The sequence below is a fragment of the Propithecus coquereli genome, unplaced genomic scaffold (assembly GCF_000956105.1).
Source record: "Propithecus coquereli isolate 6110/MARCELLA unplaced genomic scaffold, Pcoq_1.0 Scaffold186, whole genome shotgun sequence".
Taxonomy (NCBI): Eukaryota; Metazoa; Chordata; class Mammalia; order Primates; family Indriidae; genus Propithecus; species Propithecus coquereli.
This window is the reverse complement of record NW_012143412.1, coordinates 172,874-184,329: the sequence shown is the minus strand read 5'-3', so window position 1 is coordinate 184,329 and position 11,456 is coordinate 172,874. Positions and strand designations below refer to the sequence as shown.

Below are 11,456 nucleotides of genomic sequence, written 5' to 3'. Positions count from 1 at the left end.
CTGAGATTAAAAATAAGCACACCAAGTCCTAAGGGGAATAAATAAAAGTAAATCCACAGTTAATTAAACTGCAATACTAAATACAAAGAGAAAATCTTAGAAGTAATAAGAAAGAAAAGAAAAATTACCTACAAAATAATAGCAATTGGACATTCAGTAGCCTTATCACTAGTAACAATAGAGGTTGGAGGCCATTGGATTTTTTTCGGATTGTTAGGGGAAATATTGTCATCTTAGAATTCTGTTCCCAACTGTAGAATTCCACATCATGCAAGGTTGATGGCAAAATAAAGACAGTTTTAGGTAAACAAAGAGAGTTTATCAGTCACAGACCTTTGTTGAAATAATTACTAATGGATAAACTTCAGTAGAAAGGAAATGAAATCTCAAATGAAAGAGTGGTAGAAAAAAAGCTGTAGTGAGCAGAGGAATATACGGGTACAAATATAGGTGTATTAGTCAGCTTGGATTGCCACAACAAAATATCATAGGCATGGTGGCTCCTACCTGTAGTCCCAGCTACTTAGGAGGCTGATGCAGGAGGATCACTTGAGTCCAAGAGTTTGAGACCAGACTGGACAGCATAGTGAGACAAGAATAAAAACTAAAACCATAGATGGGATGGCTTAAACACTGAAATTTATTTTTTCACAGTTCCGGAGGCTGAGATCAGGGTGCCAGCATGGTCAGGTGTATAGTGAGGACCCTCTTCCTGGCTTTCAGATGACTGCCTTCTAGCTATGTTTTCACATAGCATTTCCTTGGTGCATGGAAAGAGACAGAGAGAGATTGTCCTCTTCTTATAAGGACACTAAGTCTATGTCTCATCTTCGTGACCTCATCTAAACCTAATTTCATCTTAAAGGCTCCATCTTCCAATGCCATCACATTGGGGGTAAGGGCTTCAGCATATGAATTTTAGGGGGACACAAATATTCACTTCATAGCATTAGGTAAATCTAAATAAGCATTGATTATAGGAAGATATAATAAAAATGTAATAATTACCAAAAGCAGTGGAAAAATAAACAAATATTTGACAATGATGGTATGGAAAACAGAAGGATGGTGGTAGAAATTAAAGTTTTCTAAGGTCATTGTATTATTTGAGAGGAAGCTAGAAATCTTACTTAACTGTAGACTTTGTTAAGTATTCACATTAAAAAGCTAAGAATGACTTCTAAAAGAATAAAATAGAAGGTATAACATCCAAACTAGTAAAGAAAAAGGGGAAATAAAGTGAACTCAATCCAGTAGATCGGAAGTTGGCAATCCACAGCCCAAGAGCCAAATCTGGCCTGTCATCTCCTTTTGCACTGACAGCCCACAAGCCAAGACTGCTTTTACAGTTTAAACGGTTAAAAAAAATCAAAAGAAGAATATTTCATGACATGTCAAAATTATGTGAAATGTAAATTTCAGTGTCTATAAATAAAGTTTTATTGGAACACAGTTACACTCATTTGTTCACATCTTGTCTGGAAAAGTTGCGACAGAGCCCATGTGGCCAAGAGGCCTAAAATAGTCACTCTCTGGTCCTTTACAGAAAAAGTTTGCTGACCCCTGCAGTAGAATGTAAGGAAACAGAAAAATACAACAGCAAGATGTTGAATACACTACTGAGTGTGCTAATGTTATAAGTCACCATCACCATCATCATCATCATCATCATGACGATGGTCAATCAGTAACTGTGAAGCCCATCTCCTGAAAAACTTCATGTAAAGTGAAAATATCCAACAGGCAGTTGGAAAAACAGACTGGAGGGAGGAGTGAGATTGGAGCTCTCCTTCCTTCAGTTCCTTTGGGGTCCAGCCTTGCCCCCTGCACTGCCACCTAGCGGTGACCAGATTTAGCAGTGGCCTGGGCTGGCTGAGGGCCACAGTCCTGCCTCAGGCTTTAAGGCGCCTGAGCACCTCTTTCTTGCGCACCAGTTGCAGGGCACAATCATGGTGGCTTCCTGTGTCCAGATGCTATTGGGCTTCTCAGGCTTCATTGGCTTTCTCATGCGCTTCATCGGCCCCTTGACCATTGCTCCGACCATCTCCCTGGTGGCCCTGCCTCTCTTCGATCCTGTGAGCAGTGAGGCCGGGATCCACTGGGGGATTTCTGCCATGTAAGTACTCCCTGGGGATGAAGTGCCATCTGCGTTCTCTTTGGTGGATGATCATCCAGTGACAATAATAGGAGTCCTGGATATTGGCAAACTCGTGTGATTTACAAAGACTTTCACAAACATTGTTATAACTTAAGAAGCATCAAAGTTGCTACTTATAATTATTACTGCTAATTATTATTATCTTGTTCGTGCTCACAGACAGTGAGTTAATCACAGGCATCCTTAGTGGATACTTAGTGGATCTAGTATAACTAGAGGATACTTAGTGTTCACAAAACATGGATCCTACTGGCCTCTTGCCAACTAGGTTTTTTTTTTTTTTTTACTAATAAAAAAATTGTATTTACTTAGAAGCATTCAGAATGTCAACAAAACAGCTGCAACTTTTTTTTGCAATTATAGAGTGGTATTCAGTTAACAGAACAACAGTTATTTCGTATAAGCTGCATCAGAGACAACTGAAGATGAAAAAACTACCATCCCCATATATAACTAATTTGTGCTGTGCACCAACAAGAACCTGCTTTAAATTTCCATGCCAATTTACAACCCCCATACTGTACCAGGCAAGGTTAGTGGCTATTGAAAATACCACCAGGACAGGGCTAGCTAAAGACACATTCGGTAGTGTGTTAACTATACAAAAAAAGACACTGTACAGTTTAAAAACAAATCTTACACAGCCTTACATTTCAATTTTTTTCTTTAAAAGGAGTGAGTTGTGTACAGGGGGGTTAAATGCTTTATAGACAAGAAAAAAAAAACTGCGCTAGAACCAACTTATTCATCATCATCATCTTCTTCTTCATCTTCATCTTCTTCATCTTCCTCCTCCTCTTCATCCTCTTCATCTTCCTCATCTTCCTCCTCTTCCTTCTTTTTCTTGCTTTTTTCAGCCTTGACGACTCCCTTTTTTGCTGCATCAGGCTTTCCTTTAGCTCGATATGCAGCAATATCCTTTTCGTACTTTTCCTTCAGCTTTGCAGCCTTCTTTTCATAAGGCTGCTTGTCATCTGCAGCAGTGTTATTCCACATCTCTCCCAGTTTCTTTGCAACATCACCAATGGATAGGCCAGGATGTCCTCCTTTGATTTTAGGGCGATACTCAGAACAGAACAAGAAAAAGGCCGAAGGAGGCCTCTTGGGTGCATTGGGATCCTTGAACTTCTTTTTTGTTTCCCCTTTAGGAGGGATATAGTTTTCATTTCTCTTTCATAACGGGCCTTGTCCGCCTTTGCCATATCTTCAAATTTTCCTTTCTCTTTAGCAGACATGGTCTTCCACCTCTCTGAGCACTTCTTAGAAAACTCTGAGGAGTTGACTGAAGCATCTGGGTGCTGCTTCTTGTGCTCCTCCCAGCAAGTTTGCACAAAGAATGCGTATGATGACATTTTGCCTCTCGGCTTCTTAGGATCTCCTTTGCCCATGTTTAGTTATTTTTCCTCAGCGAGGCACAGAGTCGCCCAGTGCCCGTCCGGCTCTCACTTGCTCCGGCGCTGTCTCTATGGAGCTCAATGTACTGCAATGGCTGTGTCGCCAACTAGGTTTTTGTTAAGCAAATGTCTGTAAGCCTCTGGCACCTGGAAAGGGTGCAAAGACATGACCGCAGCTCTCAGGCATGTAACAGCCCAAGAGAGAGATAAGACTTGAATACCAGTACCTATAATACTAGCAGACAGTGATGCCAGTCATGGGGTGCCGTCTGTGTGCAGAGGAGAGTGTCATGACGGTCAGCTGGGCCTCAGGGTCTACACTGATCTTTTTAAAAATTATTTTTAAATTTATTTTTATTTTTATTATTTTATTTTAAAGACAGAGTCTTGCTCTGTCACCCAGGCTAGGGTGCAGTGTCGTGATTATAGCTCACTGCAGCCTTGAACTCCTGGGCTCAAGCAATCCTCCCTCCTCAGCCTCCTGAGGCAGGACTACAGTAACACAGAATGGCACCCAACTAATTTTTAATTTTTTGTAGTAATAGAGTCTTGCTATGTTGGCTAGGCTGGTGTTGAACGCCTGGCCTCAAGTGATCCTCCTGCCTCGGCCTCCCAAAGTGCTGGGATTACAGGCATGAGCCATCATGCCTGACCTATACTGACCTTTGGAGGGACTTGGGGATGATGCTGGACACTCTCATTCACTCTGTCCCTTGTGGTCTGAGGGGAGGTGTGGGGACCATCAGTCCTGCAGAATGACCTGGAAGATGGAACGGGTCCCTGACTCTGGCCTCACTGGCTCTAACTGCTGGATCTAACCAGCTGCCTGCAGCTTACTTCCCTTAGACCACCCCCCGCCGCCACGTTTTCAGAGATGGCAGGAGTCTGTACTGCAGAGAGGGACCCAGATGGGGACTCTTCCAGCAAGGCCACTGGTCCCAGAGACACATGGTGGCTCAGCTTCCTGAACCACCCCCGAAGCCTCATGTGACACTCTCTCGGGATATGGCCCAGCTCTCCAGCTTGGTGTGGTTGTTTGTTTCTGTTTTAGGACCATCTTCCTCATCGTGCTCTTTTCTCAGTACCTGAAAAACATCGCGGTGCCCGTGCCTGCTTACGGAGGAGAGAAGAAGTGCCACACCTCCAAGTTCCACCTCTTTCAGGCCTTCCCTGTAAGAAGCAGCCCCCACCCTCTTCCATTCTTAGTTGACTCACCTGGAGAGCACAGGGCAGCGTCTCTGCGCCCAGGTGGCCCCAGATCAAACGCTCCCCCATCTGCAGTGGCCTCTTCTCCTCGGCCTTCCTTAACCTATGGGGGAAGGACGGGAGAGGCCACGGTGTGAGGAGTGCCCCTGGCTGCGGGTGGAATTGAGATCATCCCTCGACTTCTCCCTCAGGAGCGCAGAGCCCACCGAGGCCGCTGCTCTGGGATGGGATGTGGCACGGCCTGCTCGTGCTCCTGGCCTGTCCTCATAGCAGGGTACTGGGGGAGACAGCCAAGTTCACCTCTAATTACATAGAACCGAGGGCCTGAGGCAGCCTGGTCTCAGCCCAGTCTCTTAGCTGGGGTTCTCTCTCAGTGGCTCTCTGGCAGTCCGAACACCCGTGATGATGATGGTACCTCCCTTTTCAGAGCCTTTCCTGTTAGATTCGCACCACCCTGTCAAATGGGTGTGGCTATTGACAACATAGACATGTTTCCAGGTTTAATTTGACGGTAAACTGTATTTCTCAAATAAGGCATTTCCACATAACGATCTCATTGATCCTTCAACAGCCCTGCAAGCTAGTGATTCTAAAATTCAGTGAACATAAGAATCACTTGGAGACTTTGCCAAAAATACAGGTTTTTGGGGTCCTACCACCAGAGATTTAAAAGTTATGTATCTGACGGCGTCATTTAAGAAACCCCGCAGGGTTTCAGGCTCTGCGGAGCAGTGATCGTAATTCCATTGTACAGATGAGAAAACTGAGGCTCAGAGAGTTTGCTCCAAGTTCACGTGGTCAACAAACAGTGGAAAGAGCCATATCGTCAACCTTCTGGCCCAGGCTGTGCCCAATTTACTGGACATTTCTGCCCCAATTTGACAAAGTCTCCCCATAGTTTCTGTTCTAACCTGTCCCTTTAGTGTGCTCATTTATTCGTTGACACACTGGATTCCTGTCATCTCTGGAAGGGTCAGCAGCACAACACTCGCTCATTTCAAGGCTTTCCTGAGCACCCTACTTTGCCCACACCTGGGGCGGGTTGCGGGGACGGGGGCGGGGAGGCAGGTGTGTGGTGGGCGGGGCCTGGCACGCGTGACTCCGGCTCCCCACAGGTGCTGCTGCCCCTCTGCATCTCCTGGTTCATCTGCTTCATGCTCACGGTCACCAACGCCCTCCCCATGGACCCGTCAGCCTACGGGTACCTGGCGCGCACCGACACCAAAGGCAACGTCCTGAGCCGGGCGCCTTGGTTTCGCTTCCCTTACCCAGGTGATGAGAAGACTGCGTGTCTTCTTGCTTGGGACACAGTTTGCCAGAACTGTCCAGGGGCCCAGCGCTCTGGAGGGAGAGTTGAACAGGGATGGGGGAGGGATCTTCTCCAGGCGACTGTCAAGGAGAGGAGGGATGGGCCTCAGGGAGTCTGCATCAGACTGCTGAGAGAAGAAGGAGACCCCAGTGGTCCTAGGAATCCCCTGGGAGCCCGAGCTCGGAGCTGGGTACATCCCTGCACATCGCTCAGAACCCAACCTCCCAGCCAGACCTTTGGGTCTCCTCTCACACAAGGGAGGCCTGGGGAGACCTTTCCGTGGGTCTTGGCTCAGGCTGTATGAGTAATAGGTTCCAGGCAGGGACTGGGGACCTAGGGCTTCCCTGACTAAGACTCTCAGCTTCCAGTCACTTCAAGGCCCTGCTAGGAAGAGACCTGTTGGTGGCTCTTTCTGTGCACAGTGACCTCAAGTCCTGGGCATCAGACCCACCCCCAGGGAGGAGCAGTAAGGCAGGAATCCAGGCCAAAGCGTCTGGACAGTTGTGAGGGTTGAAAGACACACTGCCCAGTCTTTAAAAAAACTTTGAAGACCCCTCTGGCAAAGAAAGTATTTGGGCTTCAGCAGCTTCTTACGTTCTGAATTAACATTCCCTCTGCGCTGCCTTTTCAGGGCAGTGGGGCCTCCCCACTGTCAGCGTGGCGGGGGTCTTCGGGGTCATCGCGGCGGTGATCTCCTCCATGCTGGAGTCGGTAGGTGATTACTACGCCTGTGCCCGGCTGGTGGGCGCCCCGCCCCCGCCGAAGCACGCCATCAACCGGGGCATCGGCATCGAGGGCCTCGGCTGCCTGCTGGCGGGGGCCTGGGGGTCAGGGAGCGGCACCACCTCCTACAGCGAGAACGTCGGGGCTCTGGGCATCACCAAGGTAAGGCTGCTGAGGGCGGCTCCTGGGGCAGGCTGGGTGCCTGGATCTGCCGCCCCATGCGTTGGTTTCCTATCACAGCCGTAGCAAATTATCACAAAGTTAGCGGCTCCAAACAGCCCAAATTTATTATCTTACTGATCTGGAGGGCAGAAGTTGGACACGGGTCTCACAGGGCTAAAATCGAGTGTTGACAGAGCTGCGTCCCTTCCCTGAGGCTCTAGGGGAATCCATTTTCTCACCTTTTCCGTCATCTAGAGGCTGCCACGTGCCTGGGCTCCTGGCCCCTGCCTCCCTCTGCAGAGCCAGCGACACCGCATCTCTCCGACCATCCTTCCGTGGTCGTAGCTCCCCCTCCCACAGCCAGGAAAGGCTCTCTGCTTGTAAGGCTTCGTGGAGTTAGATTGGGCCCACCCTGATAATCCAGGATTCCCTCCCTGTCTGCAGGCCCTTAATCACTTCTGCGAAGTCCCTTTTGCCATGCAAGATGACATATTCACAGGTTCAAGGATTAGGGCCTGGGCCTCTTTGAGGGGCCGGGATTCTGCCTTCCACACTTGGCCTTCTTGGGTTGTGGAGATTCCACAGGCAGAAATTCTACTGGCCCTGGCAGATGCCACTGAAGAAAGTCCTCACTTCCTGCAGTTCAGGTGGGAGTTCTGTTATCTCCGGCCCAGCCCCACATGGGAGATCCAAACCTGAATATTCGACTGCACCCTGGCCAGCCCCACCTGGTGTCCCAGGACACCTCACACTCAGTGGCCCCCATGAAGCTCAGCACATGCCCCATCCTAGCTTCTCCTCCTTGTCTTAGTGAGTCCATACTGTCACCCATGTCACCCACAGCTTCTCACTGTCCTACACCCCTCACCAGTGGGTTCTGTTTTCTCAATACCTGTACCTCCTTTCCTGTCCTCTTTCTGCCATTCTCAGGGCCATGGCTTTATGGCACTTTCTAAGATGACTTAGAAATATTAGTATTTAATAATATTGCTTTCTACGTGCTTCGCTGTGTCTTTGCAGTGGTTCCAGCACAAGTCCTGTGAGCTTTGGAAAAATACAGATCCTCCCCGTGCACACACTCCACTTTGCATTTCCTTACAGCTCCCCTGCTGGTTCTGAAGTGCAGCCTGGTGGCACTGCACCTTCCTAGCATCAGCTCTGCCCAGCTCTGTGCCCCGCATCGCCTCTCACACACAGCGGAGCTAAAATCTGTGAGCAAATAGCTGAGTCGGCACCTCCCCCTACATCAAGTCCTGGGTCCTGTGACACCGTGAACTCTGAGATGTGTCTGAGGTTTCAAAGCCTTTAGTGCAGGTGAGGGGAACATTTTCCTATAGGAGGGCCACTAACTCACACCAAAATATAGCAGGAGAGGGCTACATAAGTATAAAGCCACAAATATTTTCTTTCCTGCTAACGGGGACAAATCTCATGCAGAACAGAACATTGTATTTCAATAAACAGAACAAACATTTCTTTGATATGTCATTTCTAAAGTAAGGCCCTTTAGAGGAGAGGGAAGGAGCAGGAAGGAAAGATACATAGACACAGAGCAAGCTACAAATCAAGTAGGAGACTTAAGACTAACCCTGAAAGAGACACAGGTGCAAAGACCACTTGCCTGTGTGGACTCACCCTCCCCCCTTGTGGCCTTTGAGTTATTGCTTCATGTTGCATCTCTGCAATGATGAGCTCTGGCCACTTCTCGGTTCTCCCCATGTGTAGGGGAAAATCAGGCTGAAGGCCAGAGACTTCCTGTCACTACTCTATGATGTCATGGCTTCCTGCCCAGATGTCAATCCTGTGGCCAAAACAGACCCAGGGCTACATGATAAGTGCCTGTGGTAGCAGGATTGGGGGATGACTGCCATCCTTCTGAGACTGTTGGCGTCTGCAGAGGACATTAGTTGAACCTGACAAATTGAGCTATTGTGTTTGTGATTGTGCCTTTGTTCCGATGGTTAATTGTTAGGGTTGTAAATAAAACAAAACATTCTTTTGATGTGGTAAGAATTTCTAATGAAAACAGTTAAATAAATAAGCCCTTAGACTGGAAAGAGGAAAAATAGGCAAAGGCAGAATCTGCTACTTATTGATACATTAATGAACACTAGTTGACATTAGAGGATCTTTTTAAAAAAATTTTAATTATGGTAAAAGACAGATAATATAAAATGTAGCATCATAACCATTTTCAACTGTGTAGTTCAGTAGTGTTCACATTGTTGTACAACAGATCTCCAGACCTTTTTTATCTTGCAAAACTGAAACTACATAGGAGTATCTTTTAAGGGCTGGGAGTAGACACAAATAGATGAAGAACAGATTCAAGAACTATCTAAATCATCCATTGGCAATAGACTCATGATATGATATTGACAAGAACACACGCCTTGTCCTGGTAGTCCTGTCCTAACTTCTGAGAATGATACACAATGCATCAAAGTCAGGGGTTATTATTTTTAAGACTTAATTTTTTTTAGAGCAGTTTTAGGTTCACAGCATAATTGAGAGAAAGGTAAAGAGATTTCCCATACACGATAACCGCTCCCCCCCCCACCACCGCTCCATTATCAACATCACCCACCAGGGTGGTACATTTGTCACAATTGCTGAACCTACATTGACACATCATTATCACCCGCAGTCCATAGTTTATATTAGGGCTCACTTTGAGTGTTGTATATTCTATAGGTTTAGGCAATGTATATATGTCTATAGGTTAGACATGTATAATGACATGTATCCACTATTACAGTATCACACAGAGTGTTTTCATTATCCTAAAATTTAGAGGTCTTTTTTCTCCTCACTGGTGGTAGCTGTCACCCAAACTCCAGCTATGAGCTACATACTTCCTTCCTTGAAATTCCAAAACTCCTAGCTACTCAAAAAACTCTAAGTAAACCAAGTAATGGCAATTAGTAGTGACTCCAATCAGATCATACTTTTTTAGTCAGTTCTGAAACTGCAGAGCAATTGATCCTCTATAGAAATGAACTAGAAGGAAAATTTACTTTTAAGATTCTGGATAGAACCAATTAGCACTGTATAATACCAGGAGAAGGGGCCTCATCTCAGTTTTGTATACTAAGTGAACCCCCATATAGAAGAAGGAGAAATCATAGTTTATAATATTTCATGATTGCTTGTTGAGAAAAATCTGTCATTGTCCTAAATGAGAAAATGTATTAATACAATGAAATGACTTTTATAGAGGGAGATTTTTAAAATACAAATCACATCATGTCACCACCCTGATTAAAAGCCCTCTACTGAGAGTTTCTCTTATTTTTGGATTTTTTATTTTTAATACATAGGATACGAAGTTTGCATCTTAACCATTTATAGGTGTACAGTTCAGTAGCGTTAAGTACATCCACACTGTGTGCAAGCATCACCCCCATCCATCTCCTGAACTCTTTTCGTCTTGCAAAACCAAAACTCTGAACACATTAAACAACAACTCCCCATTCCCGGCTCCCCCAGGGCCCTGGAAGCCACCATTCTGCTTTCTGTCTCTAAGAATTTGACTACCCTAGGGACCTCCTATAAGTAGAACCATGGGGTATTTGTCTTTTTGTGACTGGTTCATTTCATTTAGCATGTCTTCCAGGTTCATCCATATTGCAGCAAGTGTCAGGATTTCCTTCCTTTTTAAAAGGCTGAATAATATTCCATTGTGTGAATATGCCACATTTTGCTTATGCTTTGCCTTTGGATTTTATTCCAATTCCTTTCCATAGTGCCAAAGCCCTGCAGATGTCCCATCTCCTACCTCTCTCCTCTCTTTTTCCTTTTGCTCTGAAACCACCCAGGCTCCTCCTGCCACAGAGTCTGCATTTGCTGTTTCCTCTCTAGAATGCTCTACCACCATTTTCGTGTGCGTGACTCCTTCTCTTCCCTTGGGTCTCAGCTGAACTCTCTGCTCCTGCACGGGCCTTCCCTGACCACCCTCCATGGAGCTTTCCATCCCAGCCACCTCCTACCCTATTCTTTTGTTATTGTCTTCAGAGCACACTTGCTATCTGAAATTATCTTCTTTTTCCGTTAGCTTCCCTGTTTGGTAACTGTCTCCTCCTACTAACATTGTAGGCTCTGTTTACAAAACAGTCAACAGGGAAATTGAAATGGATGTGGTTTAAATCCCATGTGTCCGTGAACTCACAATGCTGCCTGCAAAACCCAGGAAATTGAACGCCAGGCTGGGCCCAGGAGACCTGGGTCTTACTCAGGCATGGCTACCATGTGGCCTTGGGCTCCATGTCTCCCCCAGTTTTCTCTTCTGTAAAATAAGAGGTTTGAACAAGGCTCTAGGTTTCCTTCCTGCCCCAGCCTTCTATGGTACATTAAACATGCGTGTATCAAATGCTGTGTGCCCACACCAGTGCTGTGGGTGAGGAGTGGGTGTCGGAGGTGAAATGAGATTCCTGTCTTTGGGGAGCACGTGACCTGGTAGGGAAATAGAAACATGTAATCTGAGTGGACAACAGCACAAGCCACA

General features: G+C 46.3%; 1 protein-coding gene and 1 pseudogene across 5 annotated transcripts in view; one reads left to right on the top strand and one right to left on the bottom strand.

Annotated features, from left to right (window-relative positions):
- The window catches only part of LOC105809017 (solute carrier family 23 member 1-like), a 50,721-nt gene that overhangs the window by 34,792 nt on the left and 4,473 nt on the right, over positions 1-11,456 (top strand). For 2 of the 4 annotated variants that reach the window (XM_012642772.1, XM_012642773.1), the window contains exons 5-8: positions 1,935-2,116; positions 4,604-4,724; positions 5,874-6,030; positions 6,699-6,952. In XM_012642772.1, coding sequence (XP_012498226.1) covers positions 1,935-2,116; positions 4,604-4,724; positions 5,874-6,030; positions 6,699-6,952 — 714 coding nt within the window. The remainder of the gene's footprint in view (positions 1-1,934; positions 2,117-4,603; positions 4,725-5,873; positions 6,031-6,698; positions 6,953-11,456) is intronic. The other 2 variants (XM_012642775.1, XM_012642776.1) reach the window with 2 other exon arrangements.
- On the bottom strand, positions 2,450-3,787 carry LOC105809019 (annotated as a pseudogene). Its single transcript, XR_001137413.1, has one exon. The product of XR_001137413.1 is annotated as a high mobility group protein B1 pseudogene (transcript).